This window comes from Aulonocara stuartgranti, assembly GCF_965226115.1.
Source record: "Aulonocara stuartgranti genome assembly, chromosome: 3".
In the NCBI taxonomy this organism is placed as follows: Eukaryota; Metazoa; Chordata; class Actinopteri; order Cichliformes; family Cichlidae; genus Aulonocara; species Aulonocara stuartgranti.
The window spans coordinates 46,202,516-46,222,945 of NC_138941.1; the positions used below are offsets into that span (position 1 = coordinate 46,202,516).

A 20,430-nucleotide genomic window follows, 5' to 3' on the forward strand; every position below is an offset into this window, starting at 1 on the left:
AGAAATTATATCTCTTGGCTTGCCTACGAATGCCTGGGTGTTCCCCGGACAAGCTGGAGGAGGTGGCTGGGGAGAGGGAGGTCTGGGCCTCTCTGTTTAGGCCACTGCCCCCGCGACCCGGCCCTGGATAAAGAGCACGAAGATGGATGGACGGTTTCTTCATATATTTCTTGAAGGTGAGCTTTGATCTTGGGGACGAACAATGAAGGTTAAGATCAAATGCTTAGCCCTCCTAGGCCTTACATCTCCCAAGGCCTGGATTATTGTTGTGAGGCTTGAAGATGATCGAGTAAGCTGTGGGTAATATACAGCTGTTTTTAGCAATCTACCGTCACACAAAATTTCAAAAATGATATCTCAAAAACCAGACTGCTAAGAAACAGACGGACAGACAAACAAACGCAATTGATTACATACTCCCTCGCTTTAGCTGGAGAACAATACATCCTGATGGACACAGGACAGAAATTGACAGAGGACAATAGAAACACCATTTAAAAAATATTTTAATTAAGAACAAGAATAAAATATATAAATATTAACAATACAAATAAGATTACGGCTATTTACTCACACGGAAGTAGCCCACATTAACAATGACATTTGGATGAAGAATGAATTTTCCATGTTTTGGTTTGCTCTTAATTTCTTCATCCAGACATACCTTAAAGATATAATTATAGACTCATAACCAAAGTTATGCGAAACAAAAGACCTAATTAAAATAAGTTAAAATATATAATTGTGCAGATTTTTGCAAAGTTGGGTTTTTACTTTCTCAGCATGACACACTCTTACACCAGTTACTGTATATCCAAAAATCTATTCTCAGTGCCAACTATGTACCTCTGAGAAATCTTTCAGCCTATTTTCTAAGTAAACTGGTGGCTGTAAAATTAAAGGAAAAACAACAGAAAAATACACAAAATATGTAATTTTATATTACCCAAAGCAGACTAACTGTTTATAAAATGGCTCTGTTATGATACCATATGGGATTCACAATCGTTTTCCCAGAGTTAAAACTACCCGGAGAAAGATAGTTAATAGGTGTCATTACGCAATGACTATATTAGTCTTATAAAAATACCAAAAAATAAAAATAAGACTCTGTTGCTGAGCTAGTGTCTCTAAGGCTGGTTTTATGGTCACAAATGTGTCCATCTGCGTACAGCTTTTGGTCAAACAGGGGGGTTTTCCCCCACCCAAGACGCTCTCCCATGCAGTCCTTTGAGATCTAGGCTGCAGGTTGCTGTAAGTGGATGATATTTGCAACTGCAGAATGCTGACTGGTTGACAAGTGGGCTGGAATAGAGAAGGGAGCAATAGAAGAGTTCACCAGGAATCGGAGAACCTCGAAAAATGACTAAAAAAATAAAGCACGAATAGCACAGACAGTGGCTGCAGTAATATTTTCATAGTTTTTAACACTCGGTTTCACTTCAGCTCTCTGTATGTAAAAAATTCGCTCACAGACAAACAAAAGTAGCCTGCACAATGGCGGTAACATACCTTGTACACTGCCTCCATCTGACAACAGCGCTCACTGCAGGTGGACGGGCAGTCCCTGCTACTTCTGCTCAACCATAAAACCAACTTAAACCTAGGAAGCTGTACTAAAGCTAAATGTCAATATTAGCATGCTAACCAATATGTTTATATATATTTACATTAATTTGGTGTGTCAGAACCAAAATGTTAATTTGGTGTTTTTGCATGCTAAAACGCTAACTATGTATGTTAACATTCTAGCTAATATATTCATGCTAATGTGTTAGTTTGGTAATTAGCAAGCTAACTAAGGCGTTAACCATATGTTTGTGTGTCAATTAGGTGATTTAGCATCCTAACTTATGTCTTGACCAAATTTTTGGATGTCAATTTAATGCGTCAGAATGCTAACTAATGTATTAACCATATATTCACATTAGTTTGGTGTGTTAGCATGCCAGTATTTGGCATTAAAGCTACACTGGAATGTCTTCAGTTTTACTGGTGCTTTGACAGAAATCAGACTAACATAAAATACACAATAAACACTGACAGCAATGCATAAATGTAGAAGAATAATACATCTGTATAGTTCTGAAAGAAAAATCAAAACAACAAACACAAATAATGAACTGACAATCACTGAGGGATTTTTCTGGTTCAGTTGACAGAGCAGGTCTAGTTTTAGCTTTAATTATCTATCTATCTATCTATCTATCTATCTATCTATCTATCTATCTATCTATCTATCTATCTATCTATCTATCTATCTATCTATCTATCTATCTATCTTTGTAGTTGCTGTTGTGCTATATCCATACAGACTGTATATGGGAGATGGATGTAACCTCCGAATTTGAAATGTGAAGCCAAAACCAGTGTTGCCAACTCCTCAGTAAGGAAAATCGCTGTCCTAAAAGTTGCTAAATAATGTCATTACCTAATTTGCACAATTGGTCATGCTTATGTAATTGTAACCTATGTTGTAGGAGAGAGAAATATCGTGGAAGAGACATAAAGTGAGTAAAAAACACAATAAATTAATTTAGAATATATTTAGAACTACAAATTAAATTTCTTTTAGCAATTATTGTTTTTTTATGTCACAATTCTAACCCACCTCCTGTGTCTGGGCTGGGTACTGGCAAAAGTGACCTGAAATAGGCACTCTGGCAGAATTACTTTGTGTGTGTGTAGCTTTAAACTTTGTGATTTGCAAAAAGTTGGAGTAAAAGAAGAACTGACTGTGTTACAGTCAGTCACTCATGCGCCATTCATTTGCAGTTTTGGAGGCGTAGGGGGTCAACATCTCCTGCTCTGACAGCAGCTGGGTTGCGACTGCTGCGTGACAACAATCCGTCACCTGTGAGCGCTTTGGCACAGGCGAGGTGCCCATGGCGACATCCGCTGCTTGTTGAGAGAAAGAGTGATACGTGCTTTCACGTCAAAAAGTGGTTCTAAGTCTTCCTAATAACACCACCAAAAGTCGCCAGATTTGTCGCTAGTCGCTTTTTAGAAAGAAAGATGCTGAGGAGGCCTGAAAACTCACTATATATAGTGACAAAGTCGCTAAGTTGGCAACACTGGCCAAAACTGAGTGTACAATATTCTAATTTTCTCAGCTAAATCCACTTCACCTTCATTGGTTCTGATTAAAAAACAAACAAACCACAAACCAATGGATGATGTCACAGTTGCTAAAATCCATCTTTTACATAGAGTCTATAGTCACACGAGAAAATGAATAACAACTCTGTGAGAAAACTCTATGGTGAAACACTAAAACTGAGAGATTTCTAGTTTGTTGATTGCTGCTCCAAAATCAGATCAGACAGCACGTTGATGTCCGTCTCTGCCGAGTGGCACTGCAGCACCAGCGTCACCATGTTGTCCTGATTAGGGAAAACCTGACAGAGCTGCTCTCTCAGGCTGGCTGTTTCTTCAGGACTCCTCTCGGTCCGGACCCCCTGGCCATGACCTGTAGCACCATACTGCTTCTGCTTCTGTCCCATGTCCCATCCCTTTCCTTGTCCCCTTCCTCTACCCCTGCCGGCTGCTCCCAAAGCGTCCAGTGCGCCCCCTAGTGTTCGGTCACGGAAGTTGATGACCTCTGTTTGGGAGCGTGGCTGTTTGGAGGAACTGAAAGATGAGGCCGAGCCAGCAAAAGAGTGATTTCCTGGATTTGGACTCCTGAAAGATGTTGAGAAGGAAAATGAAGCATCATGTGAAATTATTCTCAAAGGATTGGATAAGATCGGATATCTTGGGTCTGTTACCTATGCTCTGAACGCAGGAAGTCATCCAGGTGAGGCCCTCCTCTTCCAAGAGGGTCATCAGGGACCATGAAGTGATCCCCGACAAAAGTGTACTGAAGAAGACTGGACGAGCAGCAACAGATCACAGAGGAAAAATGTATTTAGTGAAAAACATTGTGTAGGGTTGTGTTGACAGTATTTTCTGTCAACCCAACTTTTTGGATCTTTTAGATAAAAATGGACAAAAACGTCCGGAGACTGATTTTTTATTACATTTGGTAAATGTGAGTGAAACCATTTCAGTGCAAATCAAAATTTCAGTCCCCCTGACTGCGCAGCACTGCCCTACCTCTTTTTAATGATGTCCCTCCATACGGGGGACTCGTCCAAGAGGTCCCTCAGGTTGTCGTTGGTCACGATCACTCCGCCTGTCTTCTGTGCGTGCTGCAGTATCATTCTGCATAAACACAAAGACATGGGTATCAATTTTTGGCTTATCTGAACTGTATCCAGATAGACTGGAGTGTGTACAGCAACAAAACCACATGAAATGTGATGGGTTGTGTAAACAAAACAATATCTCAGTGTCTTGTACCTGTCATCATACGAGCTGATCCTCTTGCCTTGGACCTCTCTGGATGGTGTGTAGGAGAGCAGGCCCAGCTGCTGCAGCTCTGTCAGATAGTGCTTCTCTGAGAGACAGACACAAACAACTCTTTGTTTACGAAGCAGTCTGCTATGAGGGGAAACACCCACACGCATGCTGAAAGCTCACATGAAGTCTGCATTCACCAAGCATGACTTGTTTTCTCGTTTGAAGTCTTTTGCAGAATCCAGAGTTAGCAGGAGCAAGGAGCAAACACGCACAACAATGGGGTCACAGCCTGACCCCAATGAGATGCTAGCTACACACTCATAGAGCGGAAGTTATAGCCATGAAGTAGAATTTTTGGAATTAAACCTTTTAGTGAAATATTTTCTAAAGCTGCAGTTTCAATCACTCATTTAAATTGAGCTTCATCAACAGTAAAGCTTTGTTTTTATTAACTGAGTTTAACACATTTGCTTAGCAAGCAAAAGTTGCTGGTTCGATTGTGATCGGAGACACGGTGTCTTATGCAACACATTTGTTACCTCTGACAGACTAAACTAAGTTTCTTACTTCAACAAAAAAATTATCAAGAAATGAATCATAAATCAAGATTTTTCTTAGCTGGGGCCCTAAAGTCTACACACGTCACTCTTCCAGTGCTTTATATTTATCTGACTTTAACCTGTCAGCTCCTTTGTGGCAACTATGTGAGAACAGAAGGAAGTATTGGCCAGTAAACTCTGGCAGTAAAAGCAGGAAGGTGTCATGTAAGCTGAGAGCTGCATGCTCTCGGCTTACACAGCTCTCCTACCTACACCAGTGCTCTGAAAAATTAAATACACCCTTCATGCTTCCATAGTCTAGCAGGTTTTTCCCAGCACACAAACACTTGGACACAGTGCTTGGCTTTGCCTGTGTTCTTTATTTTCTTGTTGACTTCCACTTTTCAAAATTGTCTTCTCAAATAATGCCCAGTTTTCGCTCAGTTCTTCTGGCTTCTCCAGCTGCCACCCGTGAGGTTCTCTCCCAGCCCGAGGATGCTACTGTGTTAAATGGGACACCGAAAACGCATACTAGTCTCTCCTGGCACTGCCCCCTGAAACCTCTGCTCTACAGCTGAGCCAGATTAGCCAGGCATTCACTTATGATGACAAAAATGTAATGACTTGAATAATAATAATTTATCCACAGAAACTGTAAAAAAAAAAAACCACACAAAAAAAAACAACAACCAATGGCTACATCTCAGACTCTACAGGGCTCAGTTAGCAAGTTCGTGACAGCACAGTTAGAAAAAGACTAAATAAGTATGGTTTGTTTTCTAAGGGCGGCCAGAAGAAAGACTCATCTCTCTAAAAAGAACATGACAGCACAGCTTAGATTTAAAAGGCTACATCTGAAAAAACAACAAGATTTCTGGTGTAGATGCTAATATAATACCATAATGCACAGCATGGGGTTGGCTGTAGCCCAGGAGGTAGAGCAGCTCATCTGCTAATATCCTTGGGCATGTTGCCCAAGCTTCTATCTATGGATGCTAACATCCATAGATAGATGCATCCATCAGGGAATGAATGCATGTGAATGTTAGATAGAAAGCACTTGCAGCAAATCTACAACAAAATAGCTGAAAAAGAAAAAAATCAAGGTGCTGTGAAAAAACTCCAGACTTTAACCCGACTGAAATGTTGTGAATAGACCTTAACAGAGCTGCGCACCAACTCATGCCTGAAAACCTCAACGAACTGAAGCAATTTTGTAACGTGGGCCAAAATTCCTCCACAATGATATGAGAGACTGATAAAGTCAACAATTCATTGGGTGTACCTAATTATTCACACAGTCATGTGAAAGACTTTCTTTTTCACATGTCTGTAAGTCAAAACTTAAACCAAGTATATTCCAGTAATAAAAAAACTGCTCACATTTCCTGCTGTGTGCTACGTGTGAGAGAAGAGAACATCATTATGTGATAACGTTATGACACTCTCCTGACACTGACAAGAGTTCAATTTCAGCAATACATTAAGTTTTAAAGCGTTACCTTTGACCCTGGGGTCGCTCTTTTGCCTCCACTGTGGAATTAGGGCGCTGATTTGACGATGGCCTCGGTCCCAGAAGTGCTGTACAGCCAGAGCGATTCCCCGACAGGAGAAGAAATGACCCAGTCCGTGACTGTGGAAAAATGAAGATTGCCATTAAAGTGTTACAAATAATGCTTCATATGATCACAGTTCACTGGACTTTCTTTCTCTTTTATCACTATGTGCGTCTCCAACAAACATTAACATTGAAGTTGAAGTGCAGTGAAGAATAATATGCTGACTTCCAGTTCTTGGAACCTCTGACTTTTGACGATTGTGCTGTCCAATCAAAAGCAACAGATAAAAATACATCTAAGAGGAACTAGGCTACATGTCACTATGCTAATCATGAAACAGTTCCTAATCCCCTGCAGTATCGGACCATGTGACCTTATCACCCCTTTGTTTGACATCTGTATCTCTGATGATATGTTGCACTTATATTTTCCACCAGAATAACCCTTCAAGTTGGAATTTCCACTCGAAAAGTCAGAGAAGGCCCACCAAACCAGACTTCCCAATCCAGGATAGCAAAACAGTAGTGAAACTGCAAAACTAGCACTCGCTATTACCACTATTGTGTATTTGTGGTTCACCAAATAAGCCATACGAAGAGCATCAGGCTTTACCCATGCAGTTCGAAGAAACCAAAATGTGTTGCTACGTCCCTCTGCAGCCCTAATCTCTTCAGTGTGTTCAGCTGATGGTAATTGGCCACACCTAGTCAGGTGTTGATAAAAGCATATCTGAGGCAGGCTTTCAAAAAGCCTCACCAGCCGTGCCTTGGTGGTACCAGCCATGTTAGCCAACCTGCTATGCATTTTAGGATTAAAACCTCTTCTCACCTACAATCTGGTATTCGTCTCCTCTCTTTTTTGTTGCGGCTTTTGAGCCGGGTCGTAACTGTGTAACACGGTCAAATCGGGACCAATGCAACTCCCAGCTCTGAGGTAAAAATGACTGCAGCATATGCATTTGTTGATGGTGCCTACTCTTACCCATCAAACCCTTTAAAAAACTGTTTAGCACCTACATGCATAGATCTCTGTTCCTTCCCTTCGCTTTGTGTTTCTGTGTAAACGTCATGCTTCGCCAATAGTTCTGGGTCAGTTTATCTTCCTGCTCCCACTCGCTGGGTAGGTAAGCCCATCGCAGACTAGAATTATTAATGAACACACTGCCATCACAACTTTATAAATCTTTAAACAGAGTCTACACATCAGCCACAGGTGTTCCTTTACCATCTATTACATGAGAAAATACAATCACCATTCCTGGAAAGTTTACAGAGGCCCACTGCAGCATGGGTATCTTATTAATGCACAATTCCATTGTTATAACATGTTTAAATGTGTAAACATGCACTCAACTAATCATGCACATTCATAAACTGTGGCATAATGTACTACTAAGATGGAATAATAACTATATCTTTCATTTTAAGCTTTTACTTTTAGAGCAAAAGGACACAAAGAGTAGATCCTCATTTCTAAATATGTTTTCAAATTCTCAAGAAGTCCTTCACATTTGGCCTAACAGGACTATCTATATTTCCTGTTCTCATATTCCCTTCTCATAAACACCCCACCAAAATAAATCTTCTACTCTATTGTATACCTTACCGCATTTTCCCAGTACGACCTTTATTTGCTGTAATTCTTACCTCATAGCCACGTTACTCCCATCAATTATGATCGTCCTCAGTGTTGGGTCTCCGGGCTGGTCTGTCAGCTTGAGTTCAAAGGGGATCTGCAGGCTCTCCAAGAATCGCTGCTCTCCTGTCACCACCACTGAAGGAGTAGACACGAAACCCCGTTTGTCCATCGCTCTGGTGGGAGACGAGTCCTTCGTGCCAGGGAATAAAGGCTGAGGAGCTTGAAGGGCTTGCTTAAAGGAGTGCTTTGAGCCATTGTTCTGAGCATGATGATTCTGTTTTGTGGGAGATGGATTAGGCAAGTAGTTGGTGTTGCCTTGTTGCTTATGAGATTGGAAATTGGTGAGCTGAGGATCCATGGATGAGGCATAAGTAGGCATTGGTGGCCCTTTGACCCCAGGTAGGATGATGTGGTGAGGAGTTTGTGACTTTGAAGGCTGGTGTTGCTTTTGCTGTGAGGTGTACAAGGTCACCGGTGACTGCTGGGGTTTATTATTCCAAATATCTCGTCCCTCAATAGGGACACTACTATCAATCCTTGACACCCTTATCTTTTCTCGACCATCGAATTCTCTCTCTTCTGGAGGTGTATAAGGCTGAAGTTCTGGTATTATTTGAAGTTTTGACCCGCCAGTGTCCAAGACCACATCATCCATCTCTCTCGGTCCTTCTCTGAAGGCTCCTGCCTCTTTGACTCCCTCTTTCTGCAGCTGCAGGAGCAGCTGGTGAGTCGATCCATCAGGCAACAAGTTGTACAGTTTGGTTACGTTCTGTTCGGGGTACCCACAGCTGGCTGCCGCTTTCTTCAACACCCCCAGCACAAAGTCTTCCTCTTGCTCTTTATTCATTACGTCTGCACTGACTTTTCCCTGATTGTGTCTTGCATCCCCTGTTGCGTCTTCCCCCTCTCGTCCTTCTTCTGTTTCTCCATCGCTACGTATGGCTCCACCGCCTCCTGCTATTTCTCCCCCATCTTCTCTGTGTTCTGTCTCACAGGGTCGGTTTTTCTCTGTCTGATTCAGGTCGACAGCGTCTTCCCTCTTTGGGTTTGGGAGAACCCGATTCCTCTGCTCTTGGTCACTGCGGTCCTGCTCCTGTTGAACTAAGTCCAGAATCTGCGATGCCTCTTTAGGTCCTGTTCTGGCAAGCACTCGTTTCACAACCTCCTCTGTGTATCCCATGGCGGTAAAGAATTTCAAAAGAAGCCAAAACTCCTTGTTTCCCATCGACAGCTGCAACTCCTGCTCTTTTTCCTTCCCGGATGCTGTTGCTTGGCCCAAGTGCTCTTCTCCTACCTCCTGTGGTGAATGCGCGGGTCTTTCTTCAGCACCCTCTGCCCTCCCTCGGGTGCCTGCAGACATGTAAAAACCCTGGAAGGAGTCTTTATTTGCAAAGTCATTTCCTGTGCCTGCAGCCATCCCTTCAGCCCATCGCTCAGTAGTGGTAGAAGGATCAGGGACTGTTTGCTTTAGGGCACTGGGTATTTTAGACCTATCCTCTGAATCCCCATGTGGCCTTGCCTCTGTATTTACATCAGTCAGTGATGAACTAGGGCTTGATCCAAGTCCCGTTTCTTTCACCAAGTCCAACAGGATTTCCTTTACTGATCCTGGCAGCACAAGAAGATCCAGGATGTGCCTGTCTTCCCACTTCTCCACCAGAGTTTTAAAGGCCCGTCGTGAATCCAGGGACTCACCTGAGCCTCCGTCCCCCATGCGCTTGGACTGTGTGCCCTCATACCTCTCTACCAGGTCTGTAATAAGAGAGTAGGCTCGCACCACCGGCTCCACCAGGCCAGATATGAGCAGGAATCCTGGAGAGACGACCTGATTTGGTAGGAGAAAGACAGAAAGGCATTAATCTGAGTTCTACCAATGACTGAAAAATAATAATATAACAGATCATTTAAACCAAAAAAGACCAAAACAAAAGAATAAAAGAATTCTACTTAAACAGATCAATGTTTAATTTATTTATTTTGCCTTTGCTGTTTCCTTTAATGGATTGTGGACCAACTGTTAATTTTCAGGTCTTGTATCCACTGACCATTATATCATACAATGAATGAAAATTCAATAAAAACTTAATAGAAAGACAAATCATTGTCTGACAGTATCCAATGAGTATTTCAGTATTTGCATTTCAACATAAACCATCACTACTTGAAAGACTGGATGATTCACCTGCGTGCAACCAAAACTATAAGCAGACTCCAAACAGAGTAAATACCATTCTCGCCTACAAATTCTTCATATTCAAATACAGAATCTATTTAAGAAAGACTGAGAAAATAAAAAAAGGAAGCAGGATGGTGACGGCTGTAATGGTAAAGTTAAGTCATGGAATTATGAACCCATGGGAGAGGCCAATGGTAGGTGTCAGGGTGGCAATGTTTTCATTACAGTCTATGGCTTCTCCAGGTGTGGAAATCTGCCAGTACAGTTACATACACTTACAGGGCACTTTGTTAGGTACACTTGTTCAACTGTTCATTAAAGCAGATGTCTAATCAGCCAGTCACATGGCAACAACCCGTTCAAGTTCAAACCAAGCATCAACCAAGCAAGTGATTTTGAATGTGCATGGTGCCAGTGGTTTGAAAAGCCAGATGTCAGAGGAGAATGGCCAGACGACCTCAAGCTCATAGTAAAGCAAAAGTGCACCATATGGACAAAACTACTGGGCCACATCTCCTCCGGTCCTGCATGGACATGGACTTAGCTCAGGTAGTCACCCATAAAACTCACTCCTTAAGCCTTAATTTAAACATTTACACACATTAAAATGGGGACCTCAAAATATTCTTACTGGAGTTTCCTCTTCCTCTTAAGTAAGATTATTAAAATACGTTCCAAGAAATTTACGGGCAACAAATCATACTGAAAAAGAAAGTTGTCAGAATGCAGAGTTGCATTTTTACGTTCTATAAGTCGTCTTAAGAATAGACCAGAAGTTCCCAAAAACTGTTTCACGGTCTTGGTTTTGAAGGCAGTTTTTAACTTGTGGAAGGCGTGTGACACATTTCCATCTGATGGCGTAAAACTGATATTGACTAATAATGTGATTTCTTATTGGAATAACAGGACTGTAATCTCTTGATATCACACTATTAGTCACTTTGTTGCATCATCAGTGAATAATGGCACACTAAGCTTGTTAATGTATTACACCCTCTAAACCTTTTTACTTTCATTTAACGTGTTTTTTTCATTTTAAGTCTCTGAGACCCAGAAATGAACTTCTGTACACTCCCAATGGGTTCTAGATATCATGACTAGAGAAAATCCATAACAAATTGAAACTGGTGAACACAATTCTTGTTTTTAAGTTATTAAAGATTATATATGCTGTGCTTATCCCACCCTGGGAAAAGAACACTTCAAAGAAATCATTAAATGCCCCAAATGACCATGACATTAATACCCATAATTATATGCACATCAGTTGTGTCACATTGGTTGCTATCCGTTAAAAATTGGGCAATGACAAACTGAAAGGCTTTAAAACAGATCAGGTATTGTTTATAAGGAGGATTTCTTTGCTTATTTGGGGCAAAAGTGGAAATAAATACAAAAAAAGAAAAAAAACTGTTGTTATTCTAATATCAATATCAGCTCAGATTTCTACAATTTGTGCATCTTTAATAAAAATCTATTCAGTAATAATGAAGTTATTAAAAGGTTAGAGAACCAATGTAGTAGACAAACAAAGGTGTAACAAATGCCTCTCTATAGTAACTATTACTGTGAAACCGGCCTGTTGTTGAGCTCTTACCACTATATGTGCTGAGGTGCTTTTGATCAGGCTGTCCATGAACAGGCCTTTGGCGCCGCAGAAGACACAGTGAAGCACCCCAGGATACTTAATCTCCTTCTGTTCCTCCTGGTTCACAACTCCTTTCACAAATAACTGAAAAAAATAAACAAAAAAACAAAATAGTGTTGTTAAACTTTAGTAATTATGAAAAAGAAGCTCCATGGGAAGAGCCAGAGTTGAATGCTCTGTCCATGCATCGTGCTGGGAATATTTAAGGTTTTGATTATTTTCTACACTTAGAGAGAAAGGTGGAAGTTCAGAGACACCAAAGGACTGACTGCACGAGAACGGTCAGTCCACTTACTAGCCGGATGTGTCTAGGTATTGTGTACTACCTAGTGGATAACGTGGATAAATTTGTGTTTATCTGGGAAACACTTTACATTTCGTAAAGCATATCTAGCTACGCGAAGGCGTTTAGCTCAAACATGCAGTCAGATTGAGGTCAGATGACGTTCTCACCATAAACACGCTTCGTAGTCTGTTTGGGACCGAGCCAAGACCACCTCCTCTAAATGGTCTCGGTGCAGTTGTTTTGCTGTGATCACCGTGTTCACATCTGCACAAACGAATCGCACCGAGGGGGAAAACAAACCAGAGTTCGATTTAATCGTCTCACAACAAAACCACAAGCAGCGCTCCAGTGTCGTTTTGGCTGATGATGAACCTCTAGATTTTTGTAACCTCGTACCATTTGCTGTTGCTGCAAAAGCTGTGGCGAGCATAAATGGCTCTGGCTGTGTGATGATGTCACCGTTGGCGCACAAAGAGACCGATGCGGTGGGTACGAATGACTGAACCCTGACCCCACTGAAGTCCATCCACAGGAGATCCACCTTCCCCTATTTGTGCTAAAGTTTCAAAGTCTGCAACGTCCACGCTCTAATCTAGCTGCGGACGTTAAAGAAAGCAGGAAAGGTAATAAGCAGTTTATTATAGTTTATGTTTATAAAATCATCTCGCTGACAGCAGCTGCAGCAGATCCACTGACTGACTCTATCTCCACCTCCGTTGGTCATTTTTACACCTACTATTCTCGTTTGAACCTCCACAGCTGCGGTCTGCACATGAAGGAGAATGTTTTTAGACACAGCTAACACAGGACAGTAAAACAATATAAAAATAAATAAAACACAATACACTGACATATCACTCAGTCAAGCTGATATTTGCGTCTCCCAAAATGGCCTTTAGCAAAGAGGAAGTCCACCTACGTATGGTTTGCATGTCTTCTCAAACTGCCTATATGCCCGACAATGGTGTGATTACAGCTACTACTGTAACACTACAGCGACTGACTTTGCAGTGCATCAGTCTGCTAGTCTTTGTATGAGTGAACGAATCTTTCTGACTGCATGTGTCAACAGGCGCTTGCATATGTGGACTGAAACCTAACGGGTGAAACAACACTTAAAAAACTTTGGTGAGTCATTACCTGGGAATGGTCCCTTAACACTCAGTAGACTGTAGACACAAAAAACCCAAATAAATTTACAGCTGGATTAATGACAAAAGTGGGTTAGCCCTGCACGAGGATGCAGAGATATGGTGCACAATGGAGAAAGCGGGGCGGTCGACGATACTGAAAAAATAGTAAAATCTGAATGATTGCACAGGAAACTTGTTTACTTGAGTGTTAAGGAAAATATTCTAAAACACTTCTTCAGTAAAGACTCAGAGAAGAGAAACACACAGAGTTCTTGCTAGCAAGGGCAGCTCCCTACTGAGAGACTCCGGTGAGGAACTGCCCTGGTCTTTATTTTATACTCCATTGAATGTATGTGTGTGTGTGTGTGTGTGTTACTGCTGATCAAAGGGTCAAACATCCTTGGTCAGGAAGAGGGTAGCCTCCCCCTCACCCTAGATGGTTCACCCTAGATAACACAGTGAGGAAGTCCTGCAGTTCATCTAAACAAAAGAGCACTTAACTAAAACAAACGTAGCTACGTTAATCCTACCATAAAACAATAAGAGAAAGTACGATCTTTCTCGTGCTCCCAGGATGTGGGTGTGCATCCTAGTGTGGAATACACACCAAGCCTTTGCAGCCTGTTAAAGATCACACACAATTAATTATATGCCTCTAAGTATACATGGTTGAATATTTCCTAATACAAATAACTACATGCAGTATTCTACCATATGCAAACTTATATCACTAAAAGATTATACTGACTACTAAATACAATTTTCCATTAACATTGAGTGATTAGGTTAAAAAAAGCCAAAAACTGGCTTAGGCAGCCCCGGAGATAAAGGCTGTGATTCGGATAAAGAAGAAAAGATTTCCTGTGAAAGTTGATGCAAGAAAGATTAAATACTAAAAGAGAAAGAAAAGGCCTCCTGATCTGACAGATCGTGATGAGAAGCTCAAAGTAACGAACGGGCAAATAATCCTTAAAAGGGATATTGCCGAGAAATGAGAGTAGGGGTGATGAAAGCGCTTCAGTTTCACAGCTCTTAAGTAATTTCCAGCTACCGAACGCAAATATTTGACTACTCAGACGCACACTTTATCTCGTACCTCCCTCCTGCTTGATTAGCAGCAGCGAGGTGTGCTTTTTGAACATTTTGATGTCTCTCTGGCTCTCTTTGCAGTACTTCTAAGTAAGTCACAGCACATACATTAATTCAGTTCAGTTTTATTAATATGGAGCCAAATCACAACAACAGTGGCCTCAAGACTTTATATTGTAATGTAAAGATGATACAATAATAGAAAGAAACACGTAACTAAGGTCACCTGATCCAGCTCTAAATAGAAGGTGTATAATTCATCACAGTGAGTTTGTTGTGGTTATAAAGCAAATATGGGTCATTGTCTCGCCCCTCCCACCGTCACGCCCCTCCCACTCTGGTAACAGAGTGGCCCTTGAGCTATCAGCTGATGATTACTACTTAACTGCTAAAGCTCCCCATAAATGGTATTCTGGCTTGTTTTCTTTCACTGCTGTGGCAACTTTTTAAACTAAAGCGTAAAATCAATGCAGTGACACTGGATAAGGAAAAATTAGCACCACTAATGTGAACTCGAGTCCAGTTTCAGTTACCAGTTAGAATTACTGATAAGTGAAACTGGACTTGGCCAGAGGTTACTGCAGAGAGCAACCTCTGGCAAAGTCAACTTCCATCGTGTTTATGAGCCACACTGCCTAATAACTTATCTCTGTTCTGGACTGATAGGGCATTATAAACAAGAGCAGGGCCTCACCTTGGCGGCTTTCACACTGGCGCTCGGCCCTCGCAGTTTCAGCCATATTTGGCCGTTGCTGCCGTGAGGCAAATCGTCCGCCCCGATGCTGAACGCCACACTGAATATCCGCTCCACCGTGCTGTGCAGGGAGGTCAGAGACCCCCGCAGCATCCCGGCGCACGCAAACTCATCCTCCAACTCCGCCTCTCCTCCGCCTGCGTCGCTTCTCTCGTCATCCATCCTTTCTTCTTAAATTGGTGACAGACGGTCGAACATACTGCGAAAAACACATTTCAGTATCCGTCGGGTTAAAAAAGGTTAAAGGAAGAAAACATATAAACTAAGACTGCTGCCAGTCAATATCTTAGTTATTAGAGTGTCTGGTGTTTTGGATAACTACAGCTGGCTTTTTTCTAACATGGGTAAAAAGATGTTTACAGTTTTAGAAAGGTGAACTCACATAGTCCAAAAAAAGCATGAGAGATAACCAGGTCTCACAGTAGATTTTAACTATCTTTAAGCAGCTCCTGCTGAAAACCAGTTACGAATTTTCCCGTCTGAGGGAAGCTTGTCATTTCCTCTATTTCATTCTGCTGGGAATCTTTCCTGACATCAGCGAAAGACAGGAGTTTCAAGTCAGTGCAGCTTTTGGACACCTCAGTCACATGCTGACCTTTTCTCTCTTCCGACCGTAAATGATGTAAAGAAATATCTAAAAATAGTTCAATAGTCCAAAATCTAAACATAATCAGTTTACCATCAAAATAGTTACTGGTTAGTAAATGTTGTCAGCCTATTCCAAGCCTGAAACTGCACATGGAACCTGAGGGTCTTGGCTCACCCAGTTCAGAGTATAGCTTGTGGTTTCAACTGTTAGGCTTCTGAGGTCTAGATCAGCTGGATAACTCTTCTTCTTCCTACTTCAGATGCTCTCTTTAGAGGTTGCCTCCCTCTTTCTGCCTGTTCTCCATCACTATTATCCAAAACGTCCTCTGCGGTCTTCCTCTTTTCCTCCTCTGCTCGTGTCCAAACCATCTCAGCCTTGCCTCCAAACCTGTCAAGCTGAGCTGCCCATGTTTATACTCATTCCTCATTTATCCATAAAAAGAGGACCTATGAAAACCTAACCCTACCTCAACCTGATGCAGGTCACTAGCAACCCGGTCTATCTTCAACCTAAACATAGAGCCCTGCGTCGGGCCTGCATAGAACCTACAAAATAACTGACACAAGCAGGTACCAGCATGTATACCTGTGCGGTTGCAATCACTTAATTTCTACGGTTTGCCGTTATGACTTGCTTATTGGGTGTAGATTTCAAGCAGACTCAAAAACACAATTCATAAACATGATGCAATAATTCTGAATAAAATGCAAGTGAAATATATAAAATCAACAGTTCATTTATTTTACATGATAAGAAATCAAGGAAAATATCCTCACTATTCAAGTACATGTCATTTGGCCAGATTACAATAAATGTAACAACTACAGTGTACTCAAAATGACATTTACGTGTATATTTTCTGCTCAAGCCTTCTGTTTGCCAGATGTAGCCAATGAGAAGAAAGCTATCCTAAACTGAGGGAAGCTCCAATGGCCTGTTATCAATAAACACGGGTATAACTGATGCAAACACGCTCTAGAAGAGTCTAACAACTAAAATATGAAGCTGGAAATAATGGGAGCCCTGTGATACCGAGGCAGTGTTTGAATGCAGCAGGTCTTGGCTGGAGGGGAACCGTTTCCCCTTTTTTTGTGGAAATACTCATATAGTAACTCACAGTCATCTGCAACAAGTCAAACGGCTAGGGGAACACCCGCTGTAATGCAGGCTTACCCACATTTCAAAGCAGGGGGCACAGAATGACAGCATTACAAATACGTCTCCGCCACCTTTGTACCTGAAATCATCGGAGTTCATGTAAACAAGACTCATATAGTATTACCAGCTCCATACAAAACATCCGCTTTAACGGCCCATCCGCCACTCCAGCTCCCACCCAGCCAAAGATCTAATTTATAGAAATAAACTGTAATCTAGCAGCAGCAGCCTGTAAACAATGGCCCGATGATTCGGCTCTATTAGGACCTGCCTGAGTGTTTGGGAAACGCTTTTCTATTAGATCTGAATTCCAGGAAACGATCTCGCTTCTCTTAGCGGAACACACAAAAAATGTTTTCTAAACATATAAAAGCATCAAATAATAACGATAACAGTAACGCGTCGGTGTCGTTTTCTTACGTGAGCTCGATCCGCGCCGTTAAAGTTTCGTTTCCAGGAGAAACAGCGGCGGCAGCTCCCCTTCAGTCTTCCGCAACCGTAAAACAAAAACAACTACGCAAGCGGTCCAAAGTTTACCACATGCTCCTCGACGCTCACTGCTCGGAAGCACAGCTCACAGTCACGTCCCTGCAGCGGCGGCGGCAGCAGGGGACGGGCGGATGAGGAAGCCAGTGAGCGCCGGGCAGGGACATCATACATCATACATCATACCAACCGGTGAAAACCCCCGAGCACAAAACCGAAACTAAACCAGCGAGCGAGGCCCGGGTGGTTACCTCTTACTGGGTCACCTGTAGTAATACCCTGATGATAATAACCCTGCCGAGGCCGTGCGCGGCTGCAAGGGAGAATTACCGGACACAGAAAGAATTGACGGTATGCTCCTTTATTGATTCAAATAAAGGAGGGCTCATAGGTTTTGTCTTTTGTTTACGTGAAGCTGGACAAAAATATACGACTGTGTGATTAAACCACGCATCGGAACATGTGTTTTAAAATACATTTAGGTGTTGACTTTTGTCAGAGTCACAATGGAGATAGAGGGGATTTCCACTGACGTCAGAACGGGTTTTTCTGTCGCTCCTTTTCTAGTTTTTCTAAAAAATTTTCACTTTGCTCACTGACAGGCTTTGTAAAGTGGAAAGCTGGGCTGTTTGGTGACGCATTTCTCTTTCAGTAGCTCAAATTTAAAAAAAGATATTTGTTTTTAAATTTGCAGGTTTTTAATAAAAGTCTCCGTCCACGGTTCGAGGTGGAAAAAAGGGGGGTAGTTTGTCTGTCTCGAAGACAGGAAGAGAGCTGCTACCTCCTACACTACATCCGGTGTCAACAAATCCAAAATGAATGACAATGAGCTCATCCCCTTTAAAGCTTTTCTGTGTGGGTAAGGTCTGATTTAGGTCATATCCCTGAGCTGAGGAGCTTCCCTAAAACCAAAGTATACATTTATTATCCTAAAGTCTGGGAAAACTGTGTTTATAAAGGAAGTAAGATCTGCTGAATAGCAGAAAATATGATGAGGTGACAGCTTTACTCATTTTTCTACCATGACATTTATTTAAAAACAAAAACAAGCAAAGAACTTCAACAGCTGTTGTTCATAGACCCTTTTTAATCACTCACATGCCATGTCATTAGGTACGCTTGTTCAACCGCTTGTTACCACAGATGTCTGATCGGCCAATCACTCAGCAGCAGCTAGGTGCAGATAATATTGAGACAAATGGCTGAAGTTCAAACTGAGCATCAGAATGAGGAATGAGGAAGAAAGGGGATTTAGGGTGACAGTGAACATGGCATGGTTGTTGGTGCCAGGCTTGTCTGAGTATTTCACACACCGCTGATCTACTGTATATTTGCACACAACCATCTCTAGTGTTTACAGAGAACCGCCTAAAAAGGGAAAAGATCCAGCGAGTGGCAGTTCTGTGTGCAAAAATGCCTTGTTGATGCCGACAGTAACCCAAATAACATCTCGTTACAACCAAGTTTGCAGAAAAGCATCTTTGGATGCACAGCAGTCTGGTAGCAGACTACAGCAGCAGAAGACCGCAGCGGGTGTCGTTCTTGTCAGCTAAAAGCAGGAAACTGAGGCTACAGTTCAAAACTGGAGGAGAGAAGATTGAAAAACATTACCTGCACTGATTAGTCTCAAATTCTCATAGGTTTATGTTTTGCCTTTATTCTGTCACCCCTCTGTTATTTGCTGAGCGACAGCTAACAGCTTACTGTACAGCCTCATACATTTCTCTTGCTCTCATGATTTACCTCACAGAATCACTGTTTCACACGTCTTTGAGTTACCACCAACCATAACCTCCATTGTGTGACATAATGAGCTCTGTATACACTAGAACCCCCATATGATGTGTGTTAAGCAGTTTCTGTGGAAGATACTTGTGCATCAACAATCAACTGCCCTTCCAAGTCATTTTTTCTTCTTTACATCTTGATAAAGAATCAGAAACAACTGAGCATGCTCACTAGATGCTTCCACCCCACAGATGCAACTACATGACTGTATGAAAATCAATGCCTTCCTGCAACACGAAGTGCATGTACACGTGTTGCGTTTATCTCTAGTTTATCTCCTGCATGACACGTCACTGAGGAAGACAAACACTTGTTATCAGTGGTTATATCGTGTCTGTTCAGAGAATAGTGGTTTATGTTGGTAAGCATCATTTTTGTTTTAGACGTGCTGCAACATTTACCACGTGTTGTGTCATTCTTATGTAGGTTTGATAGCCAGCCAAACACAGCACAGCAGTGCAAATCCTCCTTGTCAGGCCTGCAGACCTGATTAAAATGTTTCCAAAATCTTGAGTTGTAATCTGAAAATTCTGACTCACGAACTTAAACGTCTGAGAAAAAGCTCAATATTAAGAAAATAACTTGAAGTTTAAAGATTATAACCCATTGGTTTTGCAGAAAATTCTAGATTTTTATTTCTGTCCACCTATGACACCTCATGTTGCCCTCCTCAGGTGAGACATCCCCCTTCATGTCCCCAATAAATCAAATCAAATCAAAATCAAATCACTTTTATTGTCACATCACATGTGCAGGTACATTGGTACAGCACATGTGAGTGAAATTCTTGTGTGCGAGCTTCACAAGCAACAGAGTTGTGCAAAATACAATAATGTAAACAAGCAAAATACAAGAATGGCTACATCTGAAACTAATAAATATATGTACAATATATAATAGTATATGCATTTCTGGATGTGTATACTAAATATTTTTCTACGTGTGTGTGTGTGTGTGTATACACATATTTTACAAATTAAATAGAGTAAACAATAAATAAAATATATAAAAATATACAGAGTTGAGACATGTGCAAAACAGTGGCGTTACTGTACAGTATGGAGTGCATAATGTTGAAGTTCCAGTAGTGAAGCTGAGGTGTCTATGACGTGTTCAGCAGTCTGATGGCCTGATGGAAAAAGCTGTCTCTCAGTCTGCTGGTACGGGACCGGATGCTGCAGATCCTCCTTCCTGATGGAAGTAGTCTGAACAGTTTATGGCTGGGGTGACTGGAGTCCTTGATGAT

The 20,430-nt window shown here is 41.7% G+C and overlaps 1 protein-coding gene across 2 annotated transcripts; it reads right to left on the bottom strand.

The window, feature by feature from the left end:
* Positions 1-488: 488 nt before the first annotated feature.
* On the bottom strand, positions 489-17,633 carry khnyn (KH and NYN domain containing). 2 transcript variants are annotated; one of them, XR_014275892.1, is made up of 10 exons: positions 17,331-17,633; positions 15,104-15,362; positions 11,851-11,985; positions 8,086-9,902; positions 6,383-6,513; positions 4,342-4,438; positions 4,096-4,203; positions 3,768-3,869; positions 1,513-3,681; positions 489-1,305 (listed from the first exon to the last, which is right to left on the bottom strand). XR_014275892.1 is itself a non-coding variant. In XM_082528201.1 (9 exons), the coding sequence occupies exons 2-9, from the start codon at positions 15,323-15,325 to the stop codon at positions 3,288-3,290; spliced, it is 3,006 nt and encodes a 1,001-aa protein (XP_082384327.1). In that variant the 5' UTR covers positions 15,326-15,362; positions 17,331-17,633; the 3' UTR covers positions 489-3,287. The 2 variants fall into 2 exon arrangements, 1 of the variants encoding a protein (XP_082384327.1); XM_082528201.1 differs by having other exon boundaries at positions 489-3,681.
* Positions 17,634-20,430: the final 2,797 nt, after the last annotated feature.